The sequence below is a fragment of the Bubalus bubalis genome, chromosome 1, assembly GCF_019923935.1.
Source record: "Bubalus bubalis isolate 160015118507 breed Murrah chromosome 1, NDDB_SH_1, whole genome shotgun sequence".
NCBI classification, from domain to species: Eukaryota; Metazoa; Chordata; class Mammalia; order Artiodactyla; family Bovidae; genus Bubalus; species Bubalus bubalis.
This window is the reverse complement of record NC_059157.1, coordinates 63,840,739-63,855,066: the sequence shown is the minus strand read 5'-3', so window position 1 is coordinate 63,855,066 and position 14,328 is coordinate 63,840,739. Positions and strand designations below refer to the sequence as shown.

Below are 14,328 nucleotides of genomic sequence, written 5' to 3'. Positions count from 1 at the left end.
ATGGTTTTTCCAGTATTCATGTACAGATGAAAGGCTGGACCATAAAGAAGCCTGAGTGCAGAAGAACTGATGTTTTCAAACTGAGGTACTAGAGAAGACTCTTGAGAGTCTCTTGGACACAGCAAGGTGATCAAACCAGTCAATCCTAAAGGAAATCAACCCTGAATATTTATCGGAAGGACTGATCCTGAAGCTCCAATACTTTGGACACTTGATGGGAAGAGCTAAGTCATTGGAAAAGACCCCAATGCTTGGAAAGATTGAAGGCAGGAGGAGAAGGGGACGACAGAGGATGAGATGGTTGGAAGGTATCACTGACTCAATGGACATGAGTTTGAACAAACTCTGGGAGACAGAGAAGGGACAAGAAAGCCTGGTGTGCTGCTCCAAGGCATCACAAAGGATTGCACACACCTAAGTAACTGAACAACAAAGATGGGCAAAAGCAAAGCTTTTTCTATAAATGCTCTCATTGAGTCCATTCATTAAGTTGCATCTGTAATACTAGCTGTAATATCTATATGCCTTGTTTCTTCATTTTTATATGCCTTAGACTTGACAAAATGACTGGAACAAAGTAAGAATCAGTAGATATTTGTTTAATGTTAAGTAAATTAATTTGCATTAGGTAAGTGGATATGCCTCAAAAATCAGCATGCACATTAATAATAAACAATATGAAGAAATAATTAAAAGTATGATATCAAAAAATACATTTAAAAAGTATACAGTTGGTTGATGATAACTATTGACTTGAAAAATAAAAATCAAATTTATGAATTATGAAGATAAAATTTAATTGTTTGAATTTGGGTGCAGGTTATAACATAAGCTCTGGAGTCATGTGACTGGTTTGACCTTCAATTTAAGCATTTTCTTTTCATTTATTTTTGATCTTGGACAAATAAATTAATCTTTTAGAAGCTCAGTTTCTTTGATATAGTGGGATAAATACTGCTTATGTCTTCAGTATATTATGAGAATCATTTTTTAAAAAATTGAATGTATTTACTGTGCCAATATGAATACACTGAATGCAGAATGAATTTTATCCTTAACAGTAAAAGTAGCAATCCTTAGAGGTCATCCTTTTCATTGATACTTCTGTGTGCTGGTTGTGCTCCTTTCTTCTCCAGATAATGCAAGAAATCATACCTAATGCTTTCCTCCAGGAATCTCACAGCAATAATTGGAGGTATTCGTATCTGTTATTTTAAACTTTGATAAAGCCTATATTTTTTCAACCCAAATTTAAGTTACTTTAATAAAAAATACTTTAAGAAAGGCGTGATTGGGATAGTTGCTTCTACAAATGTTTATCCACCGAGTGTAGGTTACATATATCAAATATATAATACTATTAGGAAGGTTCTTGTAAATGCAATTATCAATTTATTTCACGAACACATATTTCTAAACCAGATTAGTGAGATAATAAATGGGCAAAGACAGCTACTTATTCTATAGGCAAGCCTCAATGTTTTAACTGACTTTATATTTTAATCTTTCCAGTATTGAGTTTAGAAAGCAGAAATACTTAAAATGAGGTATACTTGTGTTGAATTTAAATCTATTTTAAATCTATATTTTAATATATATTATATTTATTTTAAAAGCTGACAGCTTAATTTTGTATCCATAATCAAATAACTTAATATACTTATAGAATATTAGTCACCACTAGTTATTTTTAAATTATCCCATTACTTTGTTTTCATAGATTTTTAAAGTCATTAGGTAAAAATGAGTTTTAAATGCCAATAATTTAATCATTGATAATTTATTAATAATTTTACTCTTTTACTAGTATAGCCAGGCTATATTTAATTCAAAAAGCAGGTATCCATTGAATTAAAATTTAAATAACAGAATAAAAACATGAATGAAAGCATGTGTAAATATCTGAAAATTGTAGTTCATTTTTCTGCTCTAGCCAAAGCTGTTAGTGTTATACCAAATGAACATAGAAAAATTACCTTATCTTCATAAGATGAGTCTGTTGGATTAAAAATAATGCCGAATGGGAAAAAATAATCTATTGCTGCTGAACTGAAAATAAATGACAAATTCTGAGAAATTTAAATAAATTGTTTCAAAATTTCCCTTTATGTACATGAACTGGATTCTGATTCTTTGCAGCATGTAACAATTAGACTTCAAGAATTTAATCCAAAAGTTTAACTCTCTGTGGCCTCTGGAGTCTTATTTCTGATCATTTTATGCCCATAGTGAGAGAGACAAAAAGAAACATTGCTAAGAACTGAATTTCCCCATCTCCTTTTTATGAAGTCTCCAATAGCCCTGCCTCATTTAGTCAACATATGCCTGGTTTTAAATGGAACTGAACTGATCTCTAAGGCACATGCCACACGATCTGGGAAGGGCGCTGAACCCCTAAATGTAATCAGCTGCCACTTCCACAGTTGCCAGATAAGTACTATTGAGTTCCAAATTAAGACTCTGCAATTCAGAAAAGAGCAATAAGGGGACATTCAGAGGAGAGTGATCTTAATAAATCCTATTTCTTATACTCTAGTTTAATGTAAATAAAATGTGAAAACTAAGATAAAGAAAGGAGATACAAAAATATATATAGTTTTACATGTCACTTAAGTACTTTGGAAGGTGTACCTAAAATATCTTGGAAGATAAATGAAGCACATTCATGCTGCATATTTATGATATTCCTTTGCTCCTTTTTTCCTGAAATGACCAGCAAAGCAGGACACCAATATAAAGATGTGTGTTCCTAATCTCTCCTTCCATTACCAGTGTGATTATCTGCCACTGCCAATTCACTGTGTCTGTAATTGCTTTTCAGTCTTTTGGTGTAAAAAAATCCCTCTGGGAGAAGATTATGTTGATAATGACGCAATCATTCCATTTTCTAGTCCCTAGCAGCATAAGTCTTCCCTGGCCAAGAGGAATGTTGAGACCACATTCGCAACATATTCAACACAGAGTGATGGTCATGGAAGACTCCATTTTAGTTTCAATCCAGGAAATTTTCTCTAAATGATTTATTGCCTAAATAACATTATCATAGTAACTGAAATCTTTTGAAAGGGCAAACAAATAAAAACAATACCTAGGCCATAAATCTCCTATCTATTTTGTGTTGTAAGCCATAGATTATGTTCTTTTGGCTTTTATCTTGACTAGAAATTGTGTGTAATATTTTTCAAAGTCCTAATGTATTTACTTTATTAGAAGACTTGAATAAAGCCAGCAACTGTAATATTTTTGATGAAAGAGGTGTTGCTGCCTTCCTTTCCCCAACCTATTCTCTTTATAATTCTTTCCTCCCTTTTTCCTTTACAATTTAAAATATGGCTTAAAGACCTACTATTTCTCTAAAATTTTGTTTCAAGATGTTTTCATTTTTGCTGATGGTAGATGGTCAATAATTACTTTTTTGGATACATTCACTCCCTTATTCGTTACAGCTATTAGGTTTTCTTAATCTCATTAGTTCAATTGGTTTTACAATTCATCTTCATTACTTTAAAAATATAGTAATTTCCAGTCAGATACAGAAAGACCAGTATCGTATGACATTACTTATATGTGGACTCTAAAATAATGATACATATTTTATCCTTTCTGGTGCAATGGTAAGATGGTAAATGGGATTGGTTCCTTAATTTCTCTTTATGATCTTTTGTTATTAATTTATAAGAATGCAAAAGATTTCTATGTATTAATTGTGTATCTTGGAACTTTATCAAATTCATTGATGAGCTCTATTATTTTCTGGTAGTATCTTTATTATTTTCTATGTAACTGACCCAATACTGTAAAGCAACTATACTCTAACAAAAAGTTTAAAAAAATTAAAAAGAATACAAATGAACTTATTTACAGAAAGAAATAGAAAAAAACAGAAAGAGACTAACAGACATAGAAATTATCAAAGGGGAAAGTGAGGTAGAGAGAGGGATAAATTAGGAGGTTAGGATTAACACGAACACTACTATATATGAAATAGAAAATCAACAAGGACCTACTGTACAGAATAGGAGACTGTGCTCAATATTTTGTAATAACCTATAAGAGAAAAGAATCTGAAAAGGAATATATATATAATATATAAAACATATAAATGAATCACTGTACTATATATGTGAAAATAACACAATATTGTAAATCAACTATACTTCAATAAAAAAAGAAAGTAGAAAGAACTGAAATTAATTTTAATTTGGTGAATACACATGGGACAATATTAAAATGCTAATAACTCAATTTGCAGTTAATATAATATGCCACAAGTTTTTAATTTGTGTTTTATACTCACTGAAAATAAACACTGAAAAATGAATTTTATTGTAATAAATAAATATAATTAGAATAAATTTAAAAACATATAAAGTGAAAGTGAAGTCGCTCAGTCATGTCTGACTCTTTGCAACCCCACGGACTGTAGCCTACCAGGCTCCTCCCTCCATGGGGTTCTCCAGGCAAGAGTACTGGAGTGGGCTGCCATTTACAGTACTCCTCAAAAGTTCCTTCCATGACATCTCTGGAAAAAAGTTGTGAAGCCCACCTCTCCAAGAGAGTAACTATTAGGTATTTTCTTGCTCTATTTTAAAATAGAGAACCAAGCACATAATTGTATTTCATTAAAATACAATGATACTAATGTCACACAGTTTCTTTATTGCAGAAGTTTCTCCTTGAAAATTTAGAAATATCATGCCACTGTTTTAAAATATTCATCATGAAATGACTAAAATATAAAGCTGAACTGGTTTTTAACATCTTTAAAAACTGATTCTGCTTATTCTCCTTTAAAATTTAATGAAAACTTTCCTTTAAAATTTAAAATTTTAAATATGAAATGTTCTAACACTGATTTCTACTTATAAATTTTTATAATAAGCAATCATATTTCATGATTTTTCAGACACTTTAATCAGATGTAGACATTATATTGTTTTTTTCCTATTATAACTTTCAGTGTTAGTTTTAATTGGCTCTTCCTTTGGGAATGACTATTACTTGCAATTTGTGCATTGGTGGTTTTCCTGTATGCACATCAGAGACTTCCATATATTTCCATCTCTTTACCTATCATTTTTGACTCTTGATCATGCTTTTTGTGCAGCGTTTTTGTGAGAATGTGGTATTTTGGTGTCAGAGTTTTTGAATAGGTATATGATTGACCAAAAATCTGTGCAGTTCACTTCACACCATTACCAAAAACCTCTGATGGAGTCAGAAATAATAATTTGGTTGTGGTAGAGTTTCGACAAGAAATTCCTCTTCTCAAAGAAGAGAATAGGTCATAGAGATAGAAAAGTGACTTAATCCAAAACAGGTGGTCTCAAAATTGCCTTGATTACTACTTTCCAAAGCAGTGATTTAATTTAGTTTCTGATTTTGTATACATTTATTCTATCTACATCACTCTCTCTATATATCTTACACATTATATTTACACAAACATATGACATCTATTTAGAGAAGGCAATGGCACCCCACTCCAGTACTCTTGCCTGGAAAATCCCATGGATGGAGGAGCCTGGTAGGCTGCAGTCCATGGGGTTGCTCAGAGTCGGACACAACTGAGCGACTTCACTTTCACTTTTCACTCTCATGCATTGGAGAAGGAAATGGCAACCCACTCCAGTGTTCTTGCCTGGAGAATCCCAGGGACGGGGGAGCCTGGTGGGCTGCCGTCTATGGGGTCGCACAGAGTAGGACATGACTGAAGCGACTTAGCAGCAGCAGCAGCATGACATCTATTTATATTTTCATATCAATATATTTTCTTTTTTGCTATTTTGAAAGATAATTATAAATATAATTTAAAATAAATAATTTTCTTTATAAATTAAAATAATTGTAAATCATATTACTTTCTATATGCTTCTCATTTTTCATGTACTCTTTTTTAAGATAAATTCTAATTTTCAGTTGCTCTGAAGTCTTTATTCCTTTTCTTTGGTGCTGTATATTCTTTCATAGGCCTTAATGTTTTTGTTTGTTTACTTCCCTAATTGATGTTTTGTTTATTTACTTCACTAGTGGATTGTTTGGTTGATTCATGTCAATGTTGCTTATAAATCTTAAGTAGGTGTATCTAATACCAATCACAAATTCCAGAAGAATAGCATCATTTTCTAAGCTACCACTTACTCCCATCTGAGTAGCTTGGACAGTAATAATTGTTATGACTTATATTCAGGGCCAGAGGATAGATAAGCTACAGGTCATTTTTCATATTTGCAGTAATGTTCAAAGCACACAACTTTCTGGGATGAGGTCTAGGTTGTGAGTGGAGGAACAGATATTTGTACAGATGACTCTAGTATTAGAGAATAGGCCAGACGATGATCAATAGTACAATCCTACCTCTTTTCTAGACATTCTAATTAAAGACATACTGACCACAATTTCCTATGGAAGGGAAATGTAGATGTAGGAAGCCATATGTATTCTGTCTTCCTGACATATTTCCACCCAGAGAACCACTAAGTGGTGGGGCAGAGGTATTTTAAAAAATCATAGTTCAGGGGAGCAGCAAGCCATACAAATTCTCTTTAAACCACTGAAAGCAGAGTTAAATCTCACATATATGAATGAAAATATCTGTATCTGTATCTACAACTATATCTACATCTCTCCATGATGAGCAGGCAGGTCACGATTTTGTTTTTCCTGCTGATTATGTTATGGATGTAATAAAAAATATAGGGTAAGAAGGTTGTGAAAAGTGTGAAGTGAAAGTGTTTGCTGCTCAGTCCTGTCTGACTCTAGGAGATGCCATGGACTGTAGCCTGCCAGTCTCCTCTGTCCATGGGATTCTCCAGGCAAGAATACTGGAGTGGGTTGCCATTCCCTTTTCCAGGGGATCTTCCCTACCCAGGGATTGAACCTGGGTCTCCTGCGTTGAAGGCAGACTCTACCATCTGAGCCACCAAAAAGGTTGTGCATTCCAGCAAATATCAGCATCAAATTCCTTCTGCCTTCATGGCCATGCCTTTTCACACTGTCTGTCTCCAAGAAGTTGATGTTAATATTTTAATTGGATGTTTTTGGCATTCAAACAGCTCATTTACTTGTTTTCCTGCTGTTCTCTGAAAACGTTCTTGGCAAAAGGAATGTGATGGACAATCCTCCTTCCTCACAGTGCCAAGAAGCCCCCCTTTACAATTTAAAATGGCCCTCTTCAGATACAAGATGCACAACTCTTTACGTAGCAGAGAAGTGCAAATAGGTCTGCTGAAAAACCCCTGTGGATTCCTGCTTTAAGCAAAGTCAGCTAGTGGTTAATCAGGTGTAAAGGAAGGAAGAAATTCTCCTTTAAGATGAGGAAAAATGAATGAATGTACTAGAATGCAAACACTGAAATTAAGTTCTGGCTGTTTCTATTGTTTGGCTCCAAAACTTATAAGGCAGCATGTAATCCCACACCTACTTACCTGGAATCCCCAAGCCATAGCCAGTAGTGAAATTTGCTTTAAATCCCCGTTTTGCCAACATATTATCAGTGATAAAAAGCACAGTCATTCGGTTGGTGGTTGAGAACACGTCCTCTACTGGACCAGGGCCTGTGTACACAGCTGCTCCCAAAGAAAATGGGATAACCAGTGAGATAATCATTTGACTCTAGAAGGAAATGTACCCTTTTTCTGAATTCTGTCTCCCAGATATATGCAACACGCAGCGTGGCTTGCTCAAGAAGCACCCACACATAGGGAAACGTGTACATTCTCTTATATTCTATACACTGCTTCTAAGAAAGCCAACTTCTTTGTTGATCTTTTCCAGTATTACTTAAGGTTTCTGCAGCTCTAGAATTGAAATGATGAAATTACTCATAATATTGTCTAACTTAGCACCAGTACTATTCAAAGCTCATGCTACCCCAGAAAATTATTTACCACTTTTAAAGACCTTTATAAAATAATGGAGATTATAAATAATTTTTTACAATTTTTGTCTCAATAAATTTAGTCTGAATTGTTAATCTTAATAAATCAATTGCCTTTTTAATAAATTTTTGTTTAAATTCATTTGATATTTTTTTTATAAATTGAATCACTAACCTTATCTGAAAGATATATTAGAGACAGATAACGTAGACCTAAATGGTGGTATTCAATTTTCCCCGCTCTAATCCCTAGGGCTACAGGCCTTCATAAACAATAAAATCCTCTTGGTAACCTTTCCCTTCTCCAGGGGATCTTCCCAACCCAGGGATCAAACCCAGGTCTCCGGCATTGCAGGAAGATTATTTACCAGCTGAGCCACAAAGGTAGCCCTGTTAAAAAGTACTGGCTTCAGTTAATTTAAAAATACATTCATTGTGTTAAATGTTTTATATATTGGAATACTTGAAAGTGATTCTGTATCAAAAGAGCTTCTTGCTGATAAATTTGAAAACAATGATTATGAGATCCTTTTGGAATTCTCATTTACTTTTCAATGATTGATGGAAATACTAAGAGGTGAAATGATAAAAACTGATCGCGAGAACAGAGATTTTTATTATAAAGACAATGTAAAGTGAAAATGGAAAAACTACTGAAAATGCATTTATAACTGTATTGAAAATCAAACTTGAAGTTCCTCAGTACTTGCTGGTACAAGGCACCATAGTCCACCGAGACTTTCATTGTTACTGGTTTTGTGTGTGGCTCTAGTCTCACAGGAGGCTTTTGAGAGTCAGACATGACTGAGCACACACACAAAGCACAGTTAGATAAAACACTTCTGAAAAGTGTGCTGTTTTTGCGTTTCAGTTGACATTTCATGTATTTTCATAGTTTAAAGCATGACTTATCAAGGGACACTTCTTTCTTAAAAGTTGGTAGTTGTTTAATAAGATATTAGCCATTCTATTTCATAGAACTTTATTATATTAAAAGGCATTTATGATCTAGGTATAATAACTTCTGGAATAGTACACTTTTCCTCCATGTCTATTAAAAATTAGTGATCAATAAATGATTGGAAAGAATCAATTTAATCAATTTTGACTCATTCTCAGATATTTATTTATTTATTTATTTTAATTTTTATTTTATTTTTAAACTTTACATAATTGTATTAGTTTTGCCAAATATCAAAATGAATCCGCCACAGGTATACATGTGTTCCCCATCCTGAACCAAGCAGCTAGTACTAGAGACACAAAGTAATAGTGAAACACAAAGTAAATATCATTTAAAAATTTTGCATAATAAACATAATTGATCCTTTAGTTTGAAATGAAATAAAATAAAATATATTATAATAGTTATCTTTGGACATACAATGTATACATAATGCATAGAATAGAAAACTGCATAATGGATGTTCTTGGCTTTTAGCCTCTAAAGTATAATGCTTAGTGTTCTTGCCTGGAGAATCCCAGGGACAGGCGAGCCTGGTGGGCTGCCGTCCATGGGGTCACAGAGTCGGACATGACTGAAGTGACGCAGCAGCAGCATCAGCAGCAGCAGCAGTATCACTAGGACCTGCTAACTCAAAACTGTGAATCTTGATTTTCCAAGAATTCTAAAGAATATTTTTCTGTCATCATTGTGAATGCTCCCCATATTGGAAATGCCACAATTTGATGTGCTATTCTACTGTTGTGTTTTCACTTTGCTCTTTGTAAAAAAGTAACTACGTGTATTGAGAAATTTTCTCTCCATGGGCTTCCCTGGTAGCTCAGCTGGTAAAGAAGCCACCTGCAATACGGGAGACCTGGGTTCAATCTCTGGGTTGGGAAGACCCCCTGGAGAAGGGAGCAGCTGTCCACTCAAGCATTCTTGCCTGGAGAATCCCATGAACAGAGGAACCTAGCAGGCTGCAGTCCATGGGGTGGCAAAGAGTCGGACATGACTGAATGACTTTCACTTTCATTTTCTCTCTCCATCAGTCTGTCTTGAGCCATACAGCTTTCACAATAAACTGGAGACTTACCTAAGAACAAGGAATCATCTCCTTCACCATCTCTGATTTCAACTACATCTGCAATATTTTCCAGGTCAAATTCTTGAAAGTGAAGCTGAATATTTTTTCCCTTTTGTGCATTTAAATTCCAAACACCTTAAAAGTAATAAATAATAAAGTTAGTTTAAATATACTTCTTTTGATTTCTCTTAACTTCAATCTTCTGAGACTTTCAGATCACTTTCAAAAATCTTTCCTTCATTTTATAAAACCTAATATTCCTAATTATTTGTCTATGTGAAGAAATATTTCATCTATTCTAGAATACTTATAGTAAAATTTCAACTAAATTTGAGATCATTTATTCTAATTGAATTTATTTTATTCATATAAATGAAATACTTTCATCAAAGCATGAAAATAACCTTTTACTCCTCCAATCTAAAATATATGAATGTCAAAAGATATGAATATTCTACTTCTATTTATTTTATTTCCAAGATTAAATGTAGAGGAAATGAGGTACTTAAAATGTAATTTGTAGGGCAACTAAACTTCAATATTTTTTTAAGTAATTGGTGCCATTATTTATATATGTCATAGGATGGCAGTTCCTTTTGAAACAAAACAAGAAAATATTTATAGCCTTTTAGTATCAGGAATCCCTAGTGGCACAGTGGTAAAGAAACTGCCTGTCAAAGCAGGAGACGTGGGTTCAGTCCCAGAGTTGGGAGAACCCCCTGGAGAAGGGAATTGTCACCCACTCCAATATTTTTGCCTGGGAAATCCCATGGACAGAGGAGCGTGGGGAACTATAGTCCATGGGGTCCAAAAAGAATTGGACATGACTTAGTGACTAAGTCAGCAGTGGCCACAGGACTGGGAAAGGTCAGTTTTCATTCCAATCCCAAAGAGAGGCAATGCCAAAGAATGCTCAAACTGCCACACAATTGCACTCATCTCATATGCTAGTAAAGTGATGCTTAAAATTCTCGAAGCCAGGCTTCAGCAATACATGAACCGTGAACTTCCAGATGTTCAAGCTGGTTTTAGAAAAGGCAGAGGAACCAGAGATCAAATTGCCAACATCCGCTGGATTATCAAAAAAAGCAAGAGAGTTCCAGAAAAACATCTATTTCTGCTTTACTGACTATGCCAAAGCCTTTGACTGTGTGGATCACAATAAACTGTGGAAAATTCTGAAAGAAATGGGAATACCAGACCACCTGACTTGCTTCTTAAGAAACTTGTATGCAGGTCAGGAAGCAACAGTTAGAACTGGACATGGAACAACAGTCTGGTTCCAAATAGGAAAAGGAGTATGTCAAGGCTGTATATTGTCACCCTGCTTGTTTAACTTCTATGCAGAGTACATCATGAGAAGCGCTGGGCTGGAAGAAGCACAAGCTGGAATCAAGGTTGCTGGGAGAAATATCAATAACCTCAGATATGCAGATGACACCACCTTTATGGCAGAAAGTGAAGAAGAACTAAAGAGCCTCTTGATAAAAGTGAAAAAGGAGAGTGAAAAAGTTAGTTTAAAGCTCAATATTCAGAAAACGAAGATCATGGGATCCGGTCCCATCACTTCATGGCAATTAGATGGGGAAACAGTGGAAACAGTGGCTGACTTTATTTTGAGGGGCTCCAAAATCACTGCAGATGGTGATTGCAGCCATGAAATTAAAAGATGCTTACTCATTGGAAGGAAAGTTATGACCAACCTAGATAGCATATTAAAAAACAGAGACATTACTTTGTCAACAAAGGTACATATAGTCAAGGCTATGGTTTTTCCAGTGGTCATGTATGGACGTGAGAGTTGGACTATGACGAAAGCTGAGTGCCGAAGAATTGATGCTTTTGAACTGTGGTGTTGGAGAAGACTCTTGAGAGTCCCTTGGACTGCAAGGAGATCCAACCAATCCATCCTAAAGGAGGGCAGTCCTGGGTGTTCATTGAAAGGACTGATGTTGAAGCTGAAACGCCAATACTTTGGCCTCCTGATGTGGACAGGCGACTCATTTGAAAAGTCCCTGATGCTGAGAAAGATTGAGGGCAAGAGCAGAAGGGGATAAGATGGTTGGATGGCATCACTGACTCAATGGACATGGATTTGGGTGGACTCTGGGAGTTGGAGATGGACAGGGAGGCCTGATGTGCTGCAGTTCATGGGGTCTCAAAGAGTTGGACATGACTGAGTGACTGAACTGAACTGAACTAGCGGCTAAACCACCACCTCCAGCCTTAGTGTCAATAAACACTCCTTGTTTTTTATTGATTCCTTAAATGATTTAGTCTTTAGATTTTGCTCCCGATCTTTTCTTCATTCTACATGAATTTCTCATTCACTCTTAAGGAAGTCATTTCACTGACATAGTAATGGACCTCTAAGTTATCTTCTACATTTTCTTGAGAAGTAGATCCAGTTATCCAATATTTACTGTGTATAAATGTAAGTATCTCAAACTCAACAAGTAATAAAGGGAACACACAGTGATGTCTTTCGCCAATTCATTCCTCTTTTCATTCTTCCTATTTCAGTGAATAGTACCACTAATCAGCCACTCACAGTTTTCTACACCAGAAGCCTCCTCGTCTTCCTTGACCTCTGTCCTCCCATATACAATCAATTACCAAGGCTGCCAATACTAGCTCCTATATCCCTGGAATCCCATTGCCTTCTCAGTCTCCAATGCCACCATCCAAATTTAAGTCACTGTTATTTTTCATCTCCTAATTCGTGAGGCCAATTGCTCCCTTACAACCAATCTCTGATCCTGCAATAGAATTTGTTGTTGCTCAGTCACCGTGTAGTGTCCAACTCTATGCAACCCCATGGACTGCAATACAGAAGGATGGATCCATCTAACATGCAAACTTGATTTTACCACTATTTTCCTGTAAGCCAGTGAAAGTCTCCTCAGTGCTCTCAGAATAAAATTCAAGCTGCTTAACATGGTGTGAGATAACTTCACATTTCATTTTCATTTGTTATCATTACTTAATTTTGCTTGAAGATTCAAGAAAAAATCAAGGTCTTCTACTTCTGAACTTTTGTATGTTAAATACTTCTTATGTTCCTGCACAGCCTCCTGTCTTTGCCCTTATTACAAACAGGGCCTTAGGCATTGTGTGATGTCTGACAAGTTATCTGAATCCTTATCTAGACTGAATTGTTTGTTTCTTCTTTACTTACTTCAGTACGTAACAAATAAAGCACTCAAAAAAGATTTCATTAAAAAGTTAATAAATTTAATAAATGTCTCCAAATTGTTATTTCAATGTTCCACTTATTTTTGGATTCTTTTACATCATTACTTTGTACAAATGTTTAAAAGATAATTTCTATGCTAAATAGAGATGATAATCTCTGGTTCCCCATACAAGTCAAATTAGATTAATGGCTGTTTATTTTTTTTAATCAGATATCTCCCTATAATAGTGACTCTATTATCCTATCAGAATGATATGATCTCTGGATCATTTGAAGGAAGAAACACTGACATTTTCTAATAACACATTTTTCACTGTCATTGGGGTATTTTTTTCACTGGTAGAATTTTCCATTTAGGTTGGTGGTGCTATTAGAGGCCATGGAAGGCAGGGGAAGAACATGTCTGTTTCTCAAAATACTAGTGTGGAATCTTTGGCGGGATGGGCCATGGAGCCTTCAACTTTAACAGAAACAATCTCTATACAGTTCTAATGAGCATCTCTATTTAGGACTAATGACCTAGATATAAGCTTTATCTGGTTTTATCATACAAGCCTCTTCTCTCTAGGCTTAGAATTTTTTAGTATCCTTCATATTCAGTTCAGTTCAGTTCAGTCGCTCAAAGTGTCCGACTCTTTGCGACCCCATGAACCGCAGCACGCCAGGCCTCCCTGTTCATCACCAACTCCCGGAGTTCACTCAGACTCACGTCCATCGAGTCAGTGATGCCATCCAGCCATCTCATCCTCTGTCATCCCGTTCTCCTCCTGCCCCCAAACCCTCCCAGCATCAGAGTCTTTTCCAATGAGTCCACTCTTCACATGAGGTGGCCAAAGTACTGGAGTTTCAGCTTTAGCATCATTCCTTCCAAAGAAATCCCAAGGCTGATCTCCTTTAGGATGGACTGGTTGGATCTCCTTGCAGTCCAAGGGACTCTCAAGAGTCTTCTCCAACACCACAGTTCAAAAGCATCAATTCTTTGGCACTCAGCTTTCTTCACAGTCCAACTCTCACGTCCATACATGACCACTGGAAAAACCATAGCCTTGACTAGACGACTCTTTGTTGGCAAAGTAATGTCTCTCCTTTTGAATATGCTATCTAGGTTGGTCATAAGTTTTCTTCCAAGGAGTAAGCGTATTTTAATTTCATGGCTGCAGTCACCATCTGCAGTGATTTTGGAGCCCCCAAAGATAAAGTCTTACACTGCCCCAGCTATTTCC

General features: G+C 35.5%; 1 protein-coding gene across 1 annotated transcript in view; it reads right to left on the bottom strand.

The window, feature by feature from the left end:
• TMPRSS15 (transmembrane serine protease 15) overlaps positions 1 to 14,328 on the bottom strand; it is a 144,192-nt gene that overhangs the window by 54,299 nt on the left and 75,565 nt on the right. Inside the window, exons 15-16 of the mRNA XM_044939908.2 lie at positions 9,919 to 10,044; positions 7,428 to 7,568 (exon numbers count right to left, since the gene is read on the bottom strand). Coding sequence (XP_044795843.2) covers positions 7,428 to 7,568; positions 9,919 to 10,044 — 267 coding nt within the window. The remainder of the gene's footprint in view (positions 1 to 7,427; positions 7,569 to 9,918; positions 10,045 to 14,328) is intronic.